This window comes from Nannobrachium achirus (genome assembly GCF_963921795.1).
Source record: "Nannobrachium achirus genome assembly, chromosome: 2".
NCBI lineage: Eukaryota > Metazoa > Chordata > Actinopteri > Myctophiformes > Myctophidae > Nannobrachium > Nannobrachium achirus.
In genome coordinates, this window is record NC_137811.1 from 53,877,510 (window position 1) to 53,899,633 (window position 22,124).

Sequence of the window (22,124 nt, forward strand, 5' to 3'; positions counted from 1 at the left end):
TGCTCCACTAACTGTATCCCCCCAACGTCCTTTCCTTCCCAGTGTCTTCGTTATTTCTGATGAAGACTGCTGGCTGGCTTTAATGAATCCCCCCCCCCCCTTTCCCCATGTAATATTCATTTAATCCCCACTGTTTACTAGTTCATTAGCTTTTAGGATAGCGGTTGATCTGATCTCTAGGGGTGGTCAGGGAAGAGACGGAATAAGGAAGCGTGACTTTGAAGAGAGTTTAAACAGCCAGGCATCCATCCAGCTGTACTGTACGTATGTCTGTCCTCCCAGCACTGCTTCTCAAATGGTTTAATGTCAAGGAAGGACATATTTGGGGCTGCAGATCCACCCTCTGCAAGGGGTGATCATTACAGAAGATTTGTGTCAAAGTCCTCAAAAATCATTCCACGTTTTTTTCACGATGTTTTGAAAATGGCATAATAGCAGTAGGGCATTCACGAATAGTGATTTTTTAGTATTCGAATTATTCGACCTCAAAGTATTCGAATAGTCGAATATTCGACAGGACTGGCCAAACTGTCAAATATTAAGTAAGCAAGAGCTCACAACGCCTCGCAACGCGAGGCGTTGTGAGCATGTAGATCTGCTATTTTCACAATATTTATCTGCGGAACCGAGTCACATTTATTCCTACAATTCCAAGTGCTTGTCAGGGTGGGGGTCCCCAGTTCAAATATGTTTATTTTGGGGGTCACGGCATAAAAAGGTTTGAGAACCCCCGGTATAGAGCATTAACAAATTCATCAACCAGGGGCATTGACAGCTCATTCTTATGACTTCCTATCTAGCCAAGCTTTATAAACTATATATTTAAAAAAATATATATATATTCGACTTTGGTGAACAACGTCGAATAGTGACTTTGAAATTTGAATATTCGAATATTTGGTGAATGCCCTAAATAGCAGTAAGGTCTGATATTTTAACAGACCAAGGTATAAAATTAAGTGTTCAAGTGGTTGAACTGATTTTGATGGGGACAGGTCACGCCTCAAGCGCCACAATACAATTTTATCATTGGTCATTCACAATATAGCGGCCATAGCTCAGTGGGCATAGAGGCCGCCTGGGAAACACAAGGACCTCGGTCAGAGACGTGTCAAATTGTCCGTGAGCAAGACAGGTATTTGTACTTTACGCAAGTATTTCCAATTTCCAATGCTTTTACTTCTACTCCACTACATCTCAGATCCAAATATTGCACTTTTACTCCACAAAATGTATTTGAAAACATTTGTTACTTGTTACTTTGTAGGTATAAATGATTATATTATAAACCCTACATTAATCCACTATCCACTATTTTATACTTAGGCTATTTGAAAATAGACGATCTACAAGCTCACAACGCGTCACATCGCGACAATTGTGAGCTTGTAGATCTGCTATTTTCAAACATTTTGTACTTTAACTATTGGTACTTTAAGTACATTTTGATGCCAATACTTAAATTTTGAATTCCGGACTTTTACTTGTAACAGAGTATTTTCTATAATACAGTATTGATACGTTTACTTAAGTAAAGAGGTGGTGCCATAGTTTTGTACTTTTTCTGTTTTGTATTTGTCTATGGAGTTAACATTACTCTCATAGACCCCCAGGTGTGGTTATAATATGCAAATATGTCTTCCCTGTGTATTTTTGGTTTCTTCCTGAAAGCTGAAAGCCTCTGAGTCAAAAGGCCCAACTGAAATACACTATAATGACATAATAATATCATCCCCTCCCCTTTTTACCATTCAACAACACTGTGGATGCTTCAGCTGGGTCATCACCCACCTGACATCCAGACATATAATGAGCAGGTGGGTGTGGCCACATAAAAACATAGTTTTAACACTTTCTGTACAAAAATAATAATAACATCCTCCAAGTATAATCATAATACCTGACGATTATGTTGTAGGAGGGAAAAAGCACGGCACAATGTCTTTAAATGCGGATACCACATTTTAATATACAGTGACAAATATCGCAAAGGAGTAAAGTCCAAATGATTATTAATTATAATAACCATAATTTAGGTAATTTGAGTGCAAACTATTTTATTTTGTCCTTATTCCCCACATTCATGTCACTGTGACATTAATGTGGGGCTCCGGCAGTTCACACACAGTCCCACTACTGCGTCTGCATCCAGCTCTGTCACCATGGTGACGGTAGGATGCCACGGTGTCCCTGCCTCCCCTCTTCGTGTGCTCTCCATCTTCCTCCCTATCTGGGAGAGTTCTTCTACTCTCGCCTTAAAGGATGACTTCACTCATTTCTATTTTCATAAAACTGGTCCTCACTAATGTTCATTCTAAGATGGCACCATTTCCGTCTACTCACTCTGTGTCGCATTGGTCGGCCAGTTATAGTTATATGGACAGTTTAGAAACCTACCTACCAATTACATCTTCCATGGGGATTCCAAGCAAACAGAAACTACAGCCTTTCTCTTCCTGTATGGTTAGGGGTTAGGCTTAGGTATTATTATTATACTTGGAGGAAGATTTTTTTTTCTTCAAAAAAGTGTACAGAAAGTGTTCAAATTATGTTTTTATATGGCCACACCCACCTGCTCATTAAGTATGCCTTGTTGTCAGGTGGGTGGTGAAGCCACACCCACAGCTGTTGTTGAATGGTAAAAAGTGAATATTATGATGTCATTATATCTGTGTATTTAATTTGGGTCTTTTGACTCCAGTAACCAAAAATACACAGGGAAGACATATTTGCATATTATAACCACACCTGGGGGTCTATTAAAAAGGGGGAAAAAAAGGTAGGCACGTTTTCCTCCAATGAGACACAGCGTGCGTAGACATAAATGGTGCCAACTTATGCTCCCCCTAATGAGCATTGGTGAGGAACAGTTATATGAAGATATGGTCTGCTACCACAGACTTTTGCACACGGTGGAAAGTCAGGTTTTCATTCCAAACTGACTGGTGTGATCCAGTCTAGGCCACGCCTATTCTAGAATTCACCAAAAGGTTTCTGATTATGTGTCCGCTTTGTTTGTGTTCCCCCCACATGAACGCAGTCTAGTCTCGCTACGAGTTGGAACAACACAAATTAAAACGAAACAAATTACGTGTCCGCCCTCTGGCCGAGGAGAGTCATTTCGGAGGAGAGAAGGCATGGTTTCAGCTCTTGTTTCCGCCTGCCTGGTGACGTTATATCTGCTCTCTGGACTGGATCAGAAACCTGCAAAGCCAGCTGATCCCAGTCTACTATCCACTCTTTCAGACCGCTCCGAAAGAAAGAGCGGAAAGTCAGGTTCCTTTGTGTCATTATCTACATTCATGAAGGTCACAGCCTCATGCTGTAGAGCAGAGAAAGTGGACCAGAGCTGTTGATGAAGTATATTCACTGGGCTAAAGGGGGCAGGCCCAGTTGTCTTAACCCATTTAGAACGGGTACACATATTGCGTATCATTATTTTATGCTTTAACTATAGAAAAATAGCAGACATACAAGCTCACAGCGCGGCACCGAGTGCCGCGCTGCGAGCTTGTAGATCTGCTATTTTTGAAAAATCATGAAAATTAGAATTTTTACCCGATTCTAGAAGTGTCTTTTGAATCCTTCTAAGGTTTTTTGAAAAACCCATGTTTCTATGTCAGCAATCTGGCCAGCCATCGTCAAAGAAAGGGTCCTTTTCACTTAACTGGAGCTCAGTTAGTCTGAACTTGAAAGACTACTATGTCAGTGGTTCTCAAACTTTTTCATGTGAAGGACCCCCAAACTTATATGTATTTGGCCACGGACCCCCATCTCAAAATATTTAGTTCCAGGGACCACCCAGAAGCAAAATTTGAGTTACAAACGTTCGCTTTGAAAATACATATAGTCAAAGATTTGCACACATCTTCACGACTTTTTCAAAAATAGCAGATCTACAAGCTCGCAGCGCGGCACTCGGTGCCGCGCTGTGAGCTTGTAGATCTGCTATTTTTCACTGGTTAAAGCATTCAATAATTCTAGGCCTAAATGGGTACTAACTCTACACTGACTGCATCTCACCCTGCTCTGCCCTCATCCTCTCCTCTCCATACACCTGCTCACACCTCAGACCCTATTCTTTCTGCTAGAGAGTGGGCATCCCTTGTTCCCATCATCCCTCAGTCCTTTTCCTCCACACTCGCGTAGGGTTGGGTAACGAAATTAGGATCCAAGTAGGAACTGAATCCAAATTGCCTCTTGTACCCAGGTACCAATGTTCCCCGTTTGCGTGTGCATGCGCCGGAATGCATCATGCGAAACAAATCTACTTTAATAATGGATTTATGTATTGTTAGTTGCTGCCTGGTTTGATTCTTTCGACTTACTCTTGTCTGTCTGCACCGTAGTACCTACCCCTGCTTTGCATCTATGGGTCAGGGGTCTTCAACAGGGGCTCCTCAGAGTTACTACAGGGGGTCCTCCAAATCTTTGTCCTTTTCTATATTAACCACTTGAACCCTAGCGTCCATATTCTGAGAATTTTAGTCAAAAATAGCCGATTTACAAGATCTTGTAGAACGGCTATTTTCGGCAAAGAGGTTTTGTGTAGAGGGAAGACTAAGTACAGAGTGAAAGGTCAAGTTTATTAAGTATTGACGGTTCAAGTGGTTAAATATCTGATAACACAAATTGACATATAGGTCATTACACAAAACACACACAGTAAACAGAGCGAGCTAGCACACATGGTGGAGAGGGCATCCCTCGCTGTCTCTCACGTCCACAAACCCACACACGCTCCATCAGGGCAGGCTACCCCACCACTAGGATTAACAGACAGCGGGGACACATCATCCTATCTATTGATCAAACAATATCACTATGGCAACCAACCCGCTGCTGACAGGAACAAGTGAAGAGGAAGGGAAGGGGGGATGAGAAGGTGATGGGGGGGGGGGGGGAGGTGTAAAGCAGGGGTGTTTCAGAGGAATAACCGATTATGATCCAAACCCACACATCAAGGATCATAAACCAAGACCAAGGCAGAAGTACTAACTAGGTCATAGCATGTGCCTTAGACACACTGGAATGCATAACACATATCAAATGTTGTTTTCACACATAGCACAGCACTATTGAGGTAGATGTTGTTGTATGCTACTAACTGGGCTGTATTCAGTTCACGCATCGCACTGTGAGCTTTTATATTCGCTTTTTGCTACTTTTGTGTGGTTGTAGTATGATAAAGCAGGGCAATAATTTACAAAAAAGGTTGGAAAGGCCAAGGGGAGATACAAGGTTTTTGCCGGACAGCAATGATATAATCCTTGCCCACCACAACAACTAGCTCCGGCCATGGAAACAGTTTGGTTATTCCTGTTGACTTGACTGAACACACTGTGACACACACATGAGCAGTAATGTTTATAAGAGCACAGCTGCAGCACAATGCTTCTGGAACTAGAACATAATACAACTGCCACAGACCATAAATACATGCATGGTGGCCATGTTGCAGTTATAGTATGACAAGCAATACTGCAGGGGGCCGGGCTGAAACTTTATAATATGCACACTAAATAAATAACTGTATAAAGACCCAACACTACTGTTTACATCTCAGTTCTAACATACTGATAGATATACATGCAAACACAAACAATGGGACATGATAGTTGAGTATTGGGCGGTGAGAAAAGTGACAACCACGGCCCCTCAGCTCTAAACATTGGGGCCTTCTAAGAACCGGTGCTGTTCCCCATTAGGACCTCTGCTGACGCACACATGCATAATACATAGAGGCTGCAGCTAAAAGCATACAGGCCATTACTGGACCTGGCCTGGATGAGAGAGAGAGAGAGAGAGAGAGAGAGAGAGAGAGAGAGAGAGAGAGAGAGAGAGAGAGAGAGAGATAGATGCTGGCTAACCTGCCACTGATAAATACAGCCAGACCAATATACAGTATCATCAGAGATTTAGGCTCATTTGTCACAACTTTCAACATTGATATTTTTGTCATGTCATTATAGCGGTATATGTGTTACGTTTGAACATTAAAAAGTGGTGAAATAAAAAATCACGTTCAGTTTATTAGTTTGTTATTTTCACTCAAAAGGTGATTTGTGTTCATCTTTTTGCTTATCACATTTTAAAATTGGCTTGTACACTAGGTGGACAGCGGCTGGTGGATGGCCTGCCTCAAATAGATACGTTAACTTTGACAAACTAATGGGTAATGGGTTGTGGTCTATGAGTCAGCCTCACACCCAGGAATGTAGCATTGGTAGGTCTCTACTGCATGGGTCTTAAACAGGGGGTCTGCGACCCTAGGGGGTCCTCAGAGTTACTACAGGGAGGCCTCCAAATCTTTGTGTGATATTAACTTTTTTTCTTCTTGAACCCTAGTGTCCATATTCTGAGAACTTTAGCCAAAAATAGCAGATCTACAAGCGCGTTGTGAGCTTGTAGAATGGCTATTTTTGGCAAAGAGCTTTGGTGTAGAGGGGAAAAAGAGCAGACTAAATACAGAGTGAAAGGTAAAGTTTATTAAGTATTGACGGTTCAGGTGGTTAAATCTCAGAAAACACAAATTGACATGAATCCAAAATACACTGACAATTGTGCTGTCAAACAATGAAACTATATGGAATCTATGATAAGGTAGTGGGGGTCCCTGCTTCATCTCTCTCTCATCTAAGGGGTCCTTCTACTGAAAACGTTGAACACCCCTGCTCTACTGATAAAAGTAGAGTCTGTGTGGTTGGCAGACAGCATGGTTGGAACAAAGTAACATCTAGGCTGACGCCAATCCAAAAAGCACTACTTCATTTCTTGAAATCATCATTCACAGATTCAATTCACCACCCACTGCCCCCCTACTGCAAAGTGCTTCTTAATGTAAAGCCTTTTAAATAGTGAACTAACGCTAAAACAATTAAACTTTCAAGTCATGAAATCTATTAGTTCTTGGTCTATACCGGTCATTTTTATCTTGTCTGTACGGCAACTGCCATTATTAAGAAGAACGAGACTCAATTTTTTTTTCTCCAAACAATTAATACCTCAATGAGAAATATGCTAGAGAAGAAAAAAAAAAGTGCTGGAATATAAGTTCAATTTAATTAGTCAGATGCAGGGATGGCTGGACCACAGTTTCCAGGCACTGAGCCTGCTCTACGCAGTAAAAATCCCAAGTCTTAGTTTAACCGGGTGAGTGTAAAAAAATGGGACCCAAACGGCCCCGTTTGGGTCCCATTTTTACACTCTCCTGGTTAAACCAACGCCAGGGATTTGACTGTGTGCAGCCCTCTTCCTTAGCCTGAGTGTCCTGGCCATGTAATGCGAGGTGGCAGTGAGCCCAGCAACGCTGTAAATTATTTCTAAGGGCACAGAAGGGGGAAAAGAGACAAGAGGGAAAGACCCACCGTCTCAAGAGACACGGACGCTGCATATTGTCCAGGTACACAGAAGGTTCTGTCTCTCTATAGAAAAGACCAACTGTCCCCAGGAGGCACAGACAGGGCATATTGTCAGACATACAGTAAGGTTGTGTATTTCTATAGTAAAGAATCACAGGCTGTCCCAAGAGACACAGACAGTGTACATACAGTACAGTATATTGTCCAGACAAAGGTCCTTGTGTCTGTATATATTATGTCTCTATAGTAAAGACAGAAACATCAGTAAACGCTGAGGAAGGCCTACATGCCGATACGCGTGTTTTGTAGAGACTGTTGTTGAGGATTTATTATTAATGTATTATACTGTATAGGCCTATGTGTTTTGTTTTGGTATGTTTTGTCAGATGAAGAGATTGTATTGTTGGATTTTGTGCTGTCATTTTGTTTTGTTGTGTTGTATTTGTCAAAAAAGAAACATGCAAATAACATTTTGTACATTGACAAGAATCTGCACCCAAACTATCTCAACCTTTGAGTTGAGCGTGCCTTTCCCTCTATAGTAAAGACCCGTTGTCCCCAAAACACAGACCATTTTTGATCCAATGGGGAAGGAAATTCAGTCGCCAGAGGCAGCACAGCAGTTAAGGAAGGTACAGATACAGAGTAAGAAAAAGTACTGCGTAAGCTACAGCAGATACAGGAATAAGATCACAAAAACACTATCTATATTGAAACACCTGTACAATATAATTATGCAGAACAACACACACAGTGTGATGAGCTTAGGTGCCTATTGTCCAGATATAGGCCTACTGTCTCTCCATATATGGGAACAAGTGCCTGCATGGTAAGGCTGGATGATATGACTGCAAATCAATATCACGATCATTTCACACCTTTGCTTCGATAGCGATTAAAGAACAATGAAAAAAGAAGAAAAATAAATAGTGAAAATACACGATTTACAAGAATGTATTATTATTTTGTTCTTGTCAAAACCTGCTTGTCAATTATTCAATTAATGAACGAGATTTAAGTCGTTTAGAGCAGTGGTTCTCAAAGTGGGGTTCAGGGACCCCCAGAGGTCCTCTCAGAGTTTTATAATGTAGATTCGGGTCCCCGAGATAGAAAACTATATCAAATGAGGCATCTTTTTCCTAACGCTTATAAAACTGGGGGTCCTTAAAACTAATATGTTTGATAATCACTGGGTTTTTACAAGTTTATTGTTGGTAGGACAGTAGGCTGAGAGACAGGAAATGGGGAGTGACACACAGCAAAGGCCGTGGGGTCGGGACTCGAACCCGCGAAGCCACTGTCAGGCTACATTGTAGCCTACTGTAATAGGTAGGTGCCCGGACCGCTACCCCAGCGGTCCAAGCCGGGTTAGAGGTTCTAAATGTCGGTTTCGAATATGTTTATCTTTTATTTATTTTTTTTGTGAACTGCCCCGGTCATTCTGCATGGCGTGTTGTGTTCACATGTAGAGAGGTGTGTGTGGGTGGGTGTTTTAGGAAGCCTTTCTGCTGTGTGAATAGCGTGACGTCCAACACTTGGCCAGATGACCAGGCAGCTCTCTCTCTCTCTCTCTCTCTCTCTCTCTCTCTCTCTCTCTCTCTCTCTCTCCTCCCAGGAGGGATGAAACATTTAGCAGACTAATCATAATATGCCCCAGTACATCCAACACCAATCCAACTCTCTCTCTCTCTCTCTCTCTCTCTCTCTCTCTCTCTCTCTCTCTCTCTCTCTCTCTCTCTCTGTCGCACGCACGGCACACGCACGCACACACAGTGGTGGAAAGTAACTAAGTACATTTACTTAAGTACTGTACAGTTTTAGGTATTTGTACTATACTTGAATATTTCCGATTTCCAATACTTTTACTTCTACTCCACTACATCTCGGATACCAATATTGTACTTTTACTCCACTACATTTATTTAAAAACTTTAGTTAATTGTTACTTTATAGGTATGAAGTATAATATTATAAAACATACATTAACCACTTTAGCCATATTTTATTTCTTGGCTATTTGAAAATAGCCGGTCTACAAGCTACGAGCTTGCATACTTTTGGTACTTTAAGTACATTTTATGCCAATACTTTCATACTTTGACTCAAGTACATTTTTAATTCTGGACTTCTGGTCCACCTCTGCACACACACACTGTGACACACACACACACACACACACACACACACACACACACACACACACACACACACACACACACACACACACACACACACACACACACACACAGTAAATGCCAACAGAGAGCCTAGCCTGCACATATACAACTTCACTGAAGGCTACATGTCATTACAGCCAGTAAGTATGTATAGGCTATAATATGACTTCATATTCCTGCATACAGACAGATTGGTTGCAATGATAAAAAAAAAACATGCTGGTGGTCCATTTGGACCACCAGGGGTCCAAATGGACTCTAATAAGGGTCTTTACCTAATTCTCTTAATTTAACAATGAGGATTTCACTGTGTAGATTGGGGCTTCACTCAGAGCTAAAAATAACAATAATATAGAATAGAATAGAATAATAGAACGTAATAATAACAATAATAGCCTAATAATAATATATAATGGGGACCTATGCTATGCATGTAAAACTGAGGGTCTTTTAAATGAGAACAGGTTGATAATCACTGACACAATACTGTACAGTAGTACACTATACTAGCCTACTGCTGCTGCGGTGTGCGCAGACACACAAGATGCGCGCACGCACGAGAGAGAGAGAGAGAGAGAGAGAGAGAGAGAGAGAGAGAGAGAGAGAGAGAGAGAGAGAGAGTGAGAGTGAGTTACACCTCAGCATTTACAGGGGAATAGACACTGTAGCGGCGGGTAGCCTACAGTGTGCTATCATTTTACGCCCCTCCACTGCAAGGGCTCCATCGACCATCGCTGATGATCGGGCCAATTGTGGCCAACACAACACAACATCCAACAACATCCCCGTTCGTCGCTGCGTTGCAATGCCAGGAAATCTCTGCAGCATTCTCTCCTCTCTCTCTCTCGCTCTCTCCTCTGTTGTACAGAGAGAGAGAGCTGCTGGTATTACGCAGGCTGGTCGTGGCTGTCGATCGATAAACGAAACCCCCCTCTCCTCCCCTCTCCTTGACTAGTCGTGTGACATACCAACAGGGGAAGCCCTCTCCGTCATAAATCAGCCATATCTTTACAGAGGAGGAATCACTCACCCGATGTTGCTGAGCGCCTGCTCGAACAGCTCCGTCTGCAGTATGTTCTGAGGCGGCGAGAAAGCCCCGTTGAAATGAGACAAAACCGAGCTACAGAACTGACGCAATGTCTCAAACTGCATTTTCTCAACCCCGTTTGGTTTCTATCCTCCTTATATTCCGCCTCTCCCCTCCGTTTCTTTATCCTCTCTGTAATGGAAGCCTTTCTGATTTCCCCACACAAACAACGATAGATCCACCTTTAGCGCTGGTCCGGACGGACGGACAGCCCTACAGCTGGATCTTCTCCCCGGGGCGCAGCGTTAAACCAAAAAGACGCCAATCAAGTTCCATGTTTGTTCTCGTGCAGCAGCAGCAGCATCGCTCGGTAGAAGGTCTCTCTCTACACCAACCAACCAGTACGCAATCCTTCAGTCAGAACGATGCTCCCAACTTGAACCGACAGCACTGTGGTGCCGGCAAGAAGGAGCATTGTTGTCCCTCTCGCTGTAGCGACATCTCATCTTGATCGAGGACGAGGTACGGAGGAGACAAAAAAAGATGGAATAGAAAACAGAAAAGATGTGTGAACCGTCCCATACGGCGGCCAGAACAGAAGCATAGCCCTTCTCTTCTCTTCTCCACCGGCGCATCAGTTGCACTGCTGTGCTGCTGCCTCACATATTCAACTCATATTTCCCCCGTTGTTGCCTATTAGAGCATGTACACACACACACTAACAAACACGCACGCACACACACACACACACACACACACACACACACACACACACACACACACACACACACACACACACACACACACAGCCGCCCGCACACACAAACTAGGTACACGCACACACTTCTACGCGTTCATGCCTTCGTGCACACGTGTTTTTTTTGGTATTATGTGCCATATCCCTCCTCTTCCTCTAGATTCCTCCGTGCGTTGGTTTTCTCATACAATCATCGTGTGATTCGGGTCTGTACTGTACTGTAGACCTACTGTAGCAGCTACACTACACACGCGCACCACAGCAGCAGATAGTCCACTCCACAATGCAGTGGCGTCAGTTCAGCAAAAGCTAAGGTATGGCAACATGACTGGTGTCTTGCAAGACACCAGTCATGTTGCCATACCTTAGCGACAGGCACGATGAAAAGTACATTTTATTATTTCCCCCTGTAGCCAAGGTATGGCAGCTGCCGTACCTTGCCATACCCAATTTACGCCTCTGCACTCCACAATACATGAGCAGAGATGCTGTCGTCAGTGCTTTTTACCCCCCCCCCCCCCCTCTCTCTCTCTCTCTCTCATATCTGGCTCCAGACCATCAGCCCTCATAAGTAATAAAGGAGCAGGACAAGGCTTCCTAATACCTCTCTAAGAGACTGTCTGTGGCTGCTCAGCACTGCTGGGAAGTAGCAACGAAGAGAAGGGAGGGGGGGATGTGGGTGCCTGCCTGGGCACCTGCCCCTTTGCCTACGATGCCCAAAGTGCCTGTGGCCCTTATCAAGAGGAACGTTTGACCAGTGGTGTAAAGTAACCAAGTACATTTACTTAAGTACTGTAATTAATTACAATTTTGAGGTATTTGTACTTTACTTGAGTATTTCCAATTCCCAATACTTTTACTTCTACTCCACTACATCTCGGATTGTGCTTTTACTCCACTATATATTTATTTTTTGAAAACTTAATTACTAGTTAGTTACCTTGCAGGTATAAATTACAATCTGATAAAACATGCAGGGACCCCCCCCCCCCCAAAAAAAAAAAAAAAAAAGAAAGAAAATAAATCTACAAAGCTACAAAAGGAACTCAGTGTTGTTTAACCATTTCCACTCACCTTCTCTCTTCTCACAATTCCTGCTTGTAATGTGGAGCGGGGGGACTAAATATTTCCCATATTAGTTATTATTAGTTCTTTTTTAACTCTAGGCTTTACTTTCCTTTATATCGTCGGGTAGAAACCTCACATGTGCAAAACTGGTACTTTTAAGGATTCAAATTCAAAAGTAGTAAAAGTGGCAGATCTACAAGCTCAAAGATGTCGCTTCGAGCTGCGATTTGAGCTTGTAGAAAGATCTGCTACTTTTGATAAAAACACACACACACACACACACACACACACACACACACACACACACACACTACAAAATGATGGAGCACGCACAAAAAAATATATATTTCATTTATTGTGTTTAATTAGTGTAACTAGCTGTAACTTTCAGTGGCAGCTGTATGAGCCATGCTCATTCATACAGTATACAGACAGACATGCAAAAGAAGTAGAAGTGGCCTGCAGTGCTTAAAAACGACAGAATCCTGAGAAATACCATCAGTGAGTAATTATCTTCTAAATCTCAGTGTAATTATTGTTTTTCCATCATCGGCTTCACCCAACACTGCAGTTGTCCTGCATGGTGTATCTGTGTTCATTCAAATGACACGTCCAAGACCAAGACAAATTAGGAAGCCTTCCCAAGTTATTTCTCCTTATAAATAGACTGTCAGTCCACCCTCCTCCTCCTCCTCCTCTCTCAGGCAAAATAGATCCAGGAGTTAATTTAAACATTCTTTAAGATTAATGAAAGTGGTTTTTGGTGCTTTATGCAGTACTGGCTTCTATTTATGGCTGCTCTGCTATCCATCATCAGCATTATCCCGTGGATTTTCGGACAGCCAGTTTCCTGTTGTGTCATTGCGAATGCAAGCACTGCCAAAGCACAGAGTCATTCACCACTGTATCCATATACCCAACTCTAAGCCATACAATCAATTAATATAGCCAGTGGTGGAAGAAGTACTCCATTTTTGCTTTTAGTTAACCATTTTCTGGGAGGAGCATTAGCCAGAAATTGCAGATTTTGCAAGCTCACAGCACGTTGCAACGTGACGTGTTACCAAATGACTTACTCAAAGACAAAGAACAAAATATTTTCGGATTGGAGTCCATGGCCAAATACATATTATTCGGGGGTCCATGACACCAAAGAGTCTGGGAACCACTAGTCGGAGGCCTTAGGGATATTTCATGCTAATCAGTCTAAAAGCGCCAAATTTTGCACAAAAAACATTCCTTGGGCTACAAATGGCCCCAGAAAACCCCCACAAAAGTGTGAAAAGTGATGACTCGTCACTTTTCATCACTAAACCATCGTTTTCTGGGGCCATTTGTAGCCCAAGGAATGTTTTTTGGGCAAAACAAATGCTTGCAATGGATTCAGCATCATGACAAACCCCTAGACCCCTCACATCCTACTTAAATACCCAGAGAGAAATAGTTTTTCTGGGTATTTTCCTCCTGTATAGAAAGTCAATGGGAGCCCAACTTGATTTGGCCGCTGTGGCGACCCCGAAGGTCGCCGACTCGGGCGCCCTAGCTAAATCATTAGAGCATGCCCTGGGCTACATCTGTGCAAAATTTGGCGCTTTTAGACTGATTAGCACGAAATTACCTTTAACTCCCCTAAGACCTCCGACTACACTGCTTTGATCCATATACAAATAGCCCAGAATTCCCTTCCAGCAGTGAGTGTGCATGGGGTCACTGGGAAAGGAGGACCAGCAGAGAACACAAGACATGTGTCTGTGGGCTGCTTGCAGGGACTGACCCGGTTAGCAGTTACCTGATATCATCTCTGATATAAAAAAATAGCAGGTCGTGGAACCTTCCCTTCCTGCTTGCTGCCTATGTGACCTTGATCATTTACCTTTACAGATCTGTGCTGCGTTTCATTTCCCAAAAGATACACACAGTGCTAGTATGGTATCGTTGCTGCCGGGCAGAAACCGCTTATCACCATTTGAACCTTTGGTGTTTTTTCGTAAATTAATGCCCTATGACTCTACACACTACAGCGTTACACAAAAGCATCAAAAGTAGCGGAGATTTCGCGCCACATTTTTAGCTTGTCGAACGTTTTTTTTCTGATGATGTACTTGTGTTATGTTATTTTTCAACCACTGAGAGGCCTCGTTCTAATAGATTGACTTAAACATAACTGTTAAGGTGGCACACACTGGCATGAGAGAGACCTGGCATGCCAAGTTATCTCACATCTGTGTAAAGGAGTGAACAAGGATGCATGACAAGGAAACCTTTTTTTTTCCCTTTCTGAAATGGCACGCTGCCTAGATTTATGCTGTGGAGACAGATTCAAGAGAGCATGCAGCTAATGTACTGTATATGTATCTACCCCCCCCCTCCATTCTCTCTCTCTTTCTCTCTCTTACTCTCTCTCTCTCTCTCTCTGTGGAAGGAGAGAAGAAGGCGCCTCCATGTGGACAGAAATACAACCGCACATGTCTTGACAGCAGTTTTAAGAAACTGGCGACTGGAGGATTCACAAGCACAGCATGTATGTGTTATCAGACGCAACGTCTCTGTGTGAGCTCTAGAACAGGGCATTTAGCACGTACACACAGGGGTGTCACACCAAATTCTGGGCCCTGGGTACAAGGATTCACTCACATTTTGTGCTTTATATATAGCAGATATACAAGCTCACAACTCATAGCAGATATACAAGCTCACAGCTGCGAGCTTGTAAATCTGCTATTTTTGAAAATTGTGAAAATGTGTGCGGCGTCTGAATATTTCAAATCCTTTTTCTTTTTTTTTAACCTATGTTTCTATGTCAGTGGTGCTCAAATATTTTCATGTGATGGACCCCCAAAATGATATGTATTTGGCCACAGACCCCCATCTCAAAATATTTCATTCCAGGGACTCCCCAGAAGCAAAAATTTGAGTTACAAATGTTCGCTTAAAAAGTATGTATTTAAAGATTTGCACACATTTTCATGACTTTTCAAAAATAGCAGATCTACAAGCTCGCAGCTTGTAGATCCCCCTTGTGACACTCCTGCTTACACAGCAGGGGTGTTTCATTCAGACACATGTTAGGGGTGTGTCCCATAACAGAAATACACTGAAGAAGCTGTGCGTTGCTGAGCGCATGGTTCAGCTGGACTTTGCCTCAATGCGAAAGACGACACGAATGCACATTTAGCCGTTCACAGATTCACAACCATTTCACCCATTAGATAACTGGTTAATCCATTAACTAACTAATTCAGCCAGTATAGATAAGCCCTTCAAACTGTTCCTGACAAAGGGATAGCATCGGTGGCACCAGTCATTCAATGTGGGACTACATGACTGTGTAATGATATGAGAATAACTTTTGAGATGATATACATATTAATAAGCAGTGCCAGCCGCTTCTACAAGTGACTTTATGTGTGTGTGCTATATGTATGTACTGTATTTACATATTTATTTATTGCGACTACTATGAAACCCGGCGTCCGTTACGCCTCAATGTCTATTAGCTGACCTGTTGCGACATCACATTGTTGACTGAATGACCAAGACAGCCTGTTCTGGCAACCATATACAGTATGGAGATCCCTGATGTCATCAATATTAAGCCCATATTTGGCAATGCCCATATATGGATGCTCCGTATGGCCAAGACAGAATTAATTTGCAAATCAAGACTGCTGACTATCATCACCTGGATATCCATATATGAAGATCACGACACTGACCTCATCAAACCCGGGATATCCATACATGGAGACGACTGAATCATCACCTAGATCTCCATATATGGAGCTGGTCAATAATACCTCTACATCTGACCTCACGGACTCACAGACTCCATATATGGATATAGCTGACCTGTTCTGACATCACAGTGATGACTCGACCAGCTCAGCAGAAGGGTACATGCCAAAGCGCCGATGTGTGCGCAAGGGCGAGGTCACTTCTCGCCCTTTAGGACGAGGTCGCTTCTCGCCCTTAGGGCGTCTTACTGGTGTATGTACTGTATGTATGTCGCCAGCATACTGATCACAACACAAACAGAACAGCATAGCGAAGCAATCAGCAAGGCAATCACACGTGCCACTTAAAAAGACACGAGCACACACACTAGCCGGCACCGCACTCGCACTCAAGATGCACGCAAGCACACACTCACACACGAGGCACGCTATATCAGCAGCCTGCTGTTTAGATTTTTAATTAGCAGTAGCTACCATATAATACTAAGAAATACATAAACCAACTTACATTGAGACAGTGCGCAGTGCACGCACACGCACACACACTTGTGATGCAAGCAAGCACGCCCGCCCTTACGTAGCTCAATGAAATAAACTCTTGGAATGGATCACTTACTTCACACTGTTTTTTAATTTAATTTTTACAATAAAATACATATACCGGTACGTGTGCGTGCGTGCGTGCATGTGTGCGTGCGTGCGTGTCTGTTATAGAATTGCTGAGCTAGTGCCAGGTACAATATCAGTGTCTGTGTCCTTTACGAGCCCCAGGGGGTCCATGTACCGGCCTCTAAATACAGGGCCTTGACTTGCTAGGAGCCATCGCTTTTATGCTTGATTTGAATTGCTGTTTTCCACCTGCGTAGCCCTGCCAAAACCTCAATGCTAAAAGCCTCTTATGCGGCCACCCAAAAACAGCAAGCTAGGCAGCTTTTATATACTTCTGAGATGCATCTTTTATTTTTTTTACCAGGTAAACAATTTATTTAAATCTAAACAATGGCAATAAAATGAAAAAATAAAATACAATAAATAACATTGGGTGAAATGCTTATTCTAAAAAACGACACCCCTGCCATTTATATGCTGTTCTCACAAAAGCAATTATAAACGAATAGCAGCTGCTTCCAAGCCATCAACGAGGTTGTCGTGACAAACGCACATCAATCATCCTCATACTGTATGTACACACATACTGTACGCAAAACCACAAATGCACACTTATCGCACGTTAAACATTTTCAACCTGGCGAGTGGCGACCATATTTTACGCAAATCAGGCAAAACAAAATAGTCCACAATTTCAAAAAGCTGCAAAATGATTTAAAAATCTTGTGAGATGTGAGATTGTAGATCTGTTGTTTTAGCTATGTTTGTTGAATAAACATGTTCAACGAATATTTTTGACAATAATGACTGCCTTAAGTATGGTTGCAACATCAAACATATAATTTTCGGAATGTCTGAGTGAGTGTCTGTCTGTCTGAGTGTCTGAGTGTCTGTCACAGCGTTTCTCCTCAGTGGCTGGAGCAATTGATCTGAAATCGCATCACCATAAGCATATGAACACACCTGACATAACTGTGAAGCCCGTTTGTCACTTTCACAAATCATATGCTGTATATTAGCGTTTTTTATGGTGTACCTATATCTATTCTGCATCTAGCTTGAGGCATATCTATTCTGCATCTAGCATGAGGCAACATGTTTAACCAGCTCTGTGTGTGTGTGTGTGTGTGTGTGTGTGTGTGTGTGTGTGTGTGTGTGTGTGTGTGCAGGCGGGCGGGGGGGGGGGGGGGTCGGTTGTCTGGCCCTGTTACAGATTTTGTCCAAAAATCATGCAGATCGGTACACAGTATCTCTGTAGCCATTAAATGAAACGGGTATTTCTTACATTGATGCTCCTACATATTATCATGCAAGCACCAGTTAAAGTTACTTTCCATCCCTCATATACTGTGTGCACACAGTGCACATCCCATAACCCACCCACTGCACATCATTTCGGAGCTCATATCTTTGAACGGGTAAGGGCTAGTTAGTTTAAAATGTTGGACTACCTAAAATGTTTCCAAAATAGCGCAAATAGCAGATCAACAAGCTCACAATGTGCCACAACATGACGCGTTGTAAGCTTGTAGATCAAGACTGCTGACTATCATCACCTGGATCACCATATATGAAGATCACAGCAATGACCTCACCAAACCCTGGATATCCATACATGGAGATGACTGGATCATCACCTAGATCTCCATATATGGAGCTGGTCAATATCTCTACATCTGACCTCACGGACTCCATATACTGTATGGATATACGTTAGCTGACCTGTTCTGACATCACAGTAATGACTCGACCAGCTCAGCAGAAGGGCATACATGCCAAAGCGCCCATGTGTGCGCGCACCCATGTGCACTGTATAATGTGCCACATTATACAGTGTAGGGCCTACACTGTAGGCCATGTACGTCCGGTTTGATACCCTTGGTATAGGGCTGCCTCTTAAGTACTGTAGTTTAACTGACCTGTCTACGGGCCCGTCGCCTGGCCCCGAGTACCTCCCGTTGTCGAGGGACGCTTGCCGGGGCAGCAGCCGGCCGCCGTGAGGTCTGCTTCGGTCGGACGCTGGTGTCAAGTCCCCTGAGGAGCCCGGGTAGGGGTACAGAGACGGGTGGTCCTGCAGTTTGGCCTTCTTCCCTTGCGGCCCACCCTCAAACTGGCCCGGACCGTAGAACCACGCTCCCGATTTGGTGAGGATTTCTTGTTGTTTTCGGCACAAGTTGCATACCCACATAACCTGAGGAAGGGGAAGGAGAAAGTCAGAGGTGCTTTGGAATGGCTTGGGCTCCGACGCAAGATTGTCTTACATGACCTATGATGGGTCTGTAATGGAATGACATATTATGTATCGTCGATGTCGGGCAGAAACCTTGTATATCCATATTTTATAAAATGTTCTGTAAATAACAGCCTACTTTATCGACTCTGTAAAGAAGTGGTTCTCAACATTTTCAGGCTGTGACCCCCCCAAATGATCTTATTTTAAATGGGGACCCCCCACCCTGACTAGCACTAAGAGCAGAGGAATTCCATTTTGTATAAAACGTTTCTATTGTGAAAATAGCAGATCTACATGCTCACAAAAACGCGAGCCGTTGCGAGCATGTAGTTCGGCTATTTTCACAATTTCTGCCTCTAATACAGGTGGACAACCACTCTAAAGTAGTGAAACTGGCAATCTACAGGCTTGCAGATCTGTGTTTAAGTGTGTTTGTGGATGATTTTATGAATATTTAACCAAAGAAAAGTATTAACTAGACTAGAGCTAGTGGCTTAATATTAACAACTGACATTGGATGAATCGGAATACAGGTTCTTGTTCCCCATTTCCTGAAAAGTAACGATTTTGGGCTTACAAGGTTTCTGCCCGGCAGTGACAATATTATATGCGTACCGTCTCAAAATGTAATAGGACACCTGTGAGGCATATTCATTCATATTGACGAGTCATGTTGAGATGAGGTGAGTGATGGAAGGTCTCATACACATACAGTAGCCTTTGGTATCGTTGAAGGGGAGAAAACTGTTTTGGAGGTACACTAAAGCACTGGTTCCCAAACACTGGGTCGCAGACACATGTTTATGGGTCACGAGTAAAATGTCAAAACATAAAAAATAAAAACAAATCCCCCAAATGTTTTCATCAATAAAAAAAGAAAATCAATTATTTTTCAAAAGAATGTCATGAATAAATAAACATACAAAAATCTAATAATTGCCATTAATTAGAAAACAAATGTTTAAGAAGTAGTGAAAGTTGTGAGCTTGTAGAGCTGCTGTTTTCACTAGTTTGGGTCCCAGGCAAACGTCCAATTTCTCTTTTGGCTCCTGAGCTAAAATATTTGGGAACCACTGCACTAAAGGGGTTTGGGGGTCTGGTAGAGTCTGTGAGTTCAGCTCTTCTGTCAAATCATTTTTTTTAGGTCATTTCATATTCTATACAGACTAATATACTGTTATATCTCTGAAAACTGTACTGGTTCATATCATTTCAAATAGACCAGTCTAAACACACGAGGACAGTCACTGCATCATTTGTACCAACACAGAGAGATTACATGGTGATGATCGATTACAGAGATGACCATCATGTTAAAGGTAGGGTAAGTGATATTTTTGTGTTTTGCGCTATACTATGATAGTAATCATTATAGAGTATTGTAGGGGTCGCCATAGTTTCTTCAGCTCTTTAATAAACAGAAAATACATTTTTCAGGTGGGTTGCAAAATTCCATCAATCAGGAGAGAGTACACATTTATTAGGTCCAACTGTATAGTGTTCCTGTTCCAATGTTGTCTGCTCATTATTTTCTCTGTGTCATCACTTCTAGTTCCAAATTAGCCAGTAGCTATGCCCCTCCCCTAAAAGCTTTTGTCCAATGCTAGCTTAGAATAACTTCCTGCTTGCCAAGGTTTGCCTTGGCAACAGCCTTGGCAAGCTGCCGGTTGCTAAGCTAGCATTGGACAAAAGCTTTTTGGGAGGGGCATAGCTACTGGCTAATTCCACTTGTTCTCCATCCCGATTGGATAAAATTAGTATCCCGACCTGAAAATGCATTTTCTGTTTAATAAAGAGCCATGGAGAGACATGGAGACCCATGTTATATAGCAATGTGAATATAGAGCTATTTAACACTTATTTTAACAAACATATTTTAATTGGTTTTGAAGTTAAGCGATTGCAGTAAATGTAATTGATGCCAGAGTGGCAGAATGGCCCAGAGCCTTTGCCTGAAGACCAAAAAGCCTAATATCTCCGTCCTCAGGCCCCACTATAGCCCCTTTTTAGACTATTGGATAAGATTTTTGGCTTGAGTGTCCCTTCCTTTGTGCGGGAGACATGGGTTAGAGTCCAGGGCGCTACACCATTTCATACACAGGCACTATGGAAGAGGGACATTATCCTACTGTGATGCCGTACAAGGCTGTAGTTTTTTACTGAGCCCTGTCGTGCTTCTATCTGCTCTACACTGCAGCCCCGACAGCCAGCTCACCACCACATTATCACCATAAATCCAACAGCAGACAGGAGCCCTGATCACTACACACACACACACACACACACACACACACACACACACACACACACACACACACACACACACACACACACACACACACAGACACACATACACACACACGCACGCACGCACGCACGCACGCACGCACGCACGCACGCACAAACCTATTACACACACACACATGCACAGTAACACACAAAACCCTTCCCTAGTGTAGAGCTTTGCCACCACCTTTTCTCTGCACAGTGCACACATTTTGTATATAAAGTAAATCCTATCAGCTGATCATTTCACTGTATCAATAACCAGCTGTGCTGTCATTCAATGCACAGAAGTCTGTCCTACTGTCTCAGTCTCAACACACAGTGTATTCAGAATGCTGGCCTGCTAGCCAATATGTACATTGCTTGGGGATCCCAGTTTCTTGAGGCACTACCCTACTGTCTCTCCGCATTCTATGATTACCTTATTGCAAGTCGCTCTGGACAAGAGCATCTGCTAAACGCCTAAAACGACAGGCTATACTGCTAATCTCTTGGCTGAGTATTTTCCAAAGTTACAGTTGGGTATCCATGTGTGTCTGAGAGGAGCGGGAGCCAGAGGCAATGATTGACGGGCCAGACAGCCAGTAGAGCGGCCAGCCAGCGGTTACTGCAGAGCCCCACGGTGCTGCTGAGTCAGTGAGTGCATTACTGTTATTAGTGTGGGAGGGAGCCACACAATTGCCTCAATACCAGCTCACTGGGAGGTAGGGGAAGGAATACTCAAAGCCTTTTACTCAACAATTAAAAGCAATAGCAATACCACAATTATAAAAATACTTACTACAAATATTAGGCCTAGAATTATTGAATGCTTTAACCAGTGAAAAATAGCAGATATACAAGCTGTGTGCGCTGCGAGCTTGTAGATCTGC

The 22,124-nt window shown here is 42.9% G+C and overlaps 1 protein-coding gene across 7 annotated transcripts in view; it reads right to left on the reverse strand.

Annotated features, from left to right (window-relative positions):
* rims2a (regulating synaptic membrane exocytosis 2a) overlaps nt 1–22,124 on the reverse strand; it is a 272,468-nt gene that overhangs the window by 166,948 nt on the left and 83,396 nt on the right. For all 7 annotated transcript variants that reach the window (XM_080750629.1, XM_080750627.1, XM_080750630.1 and 4 more), the window contains exon 6: nt 18,653–18,924. In XM_080750629.1, the coding sequence (XP_080606755.1) occupies nt 18,653–18,924 (272 nt within the window). The remainder of the gene's footprint in view (nt 1–18,652; nt 18,925–22,124) is intronic.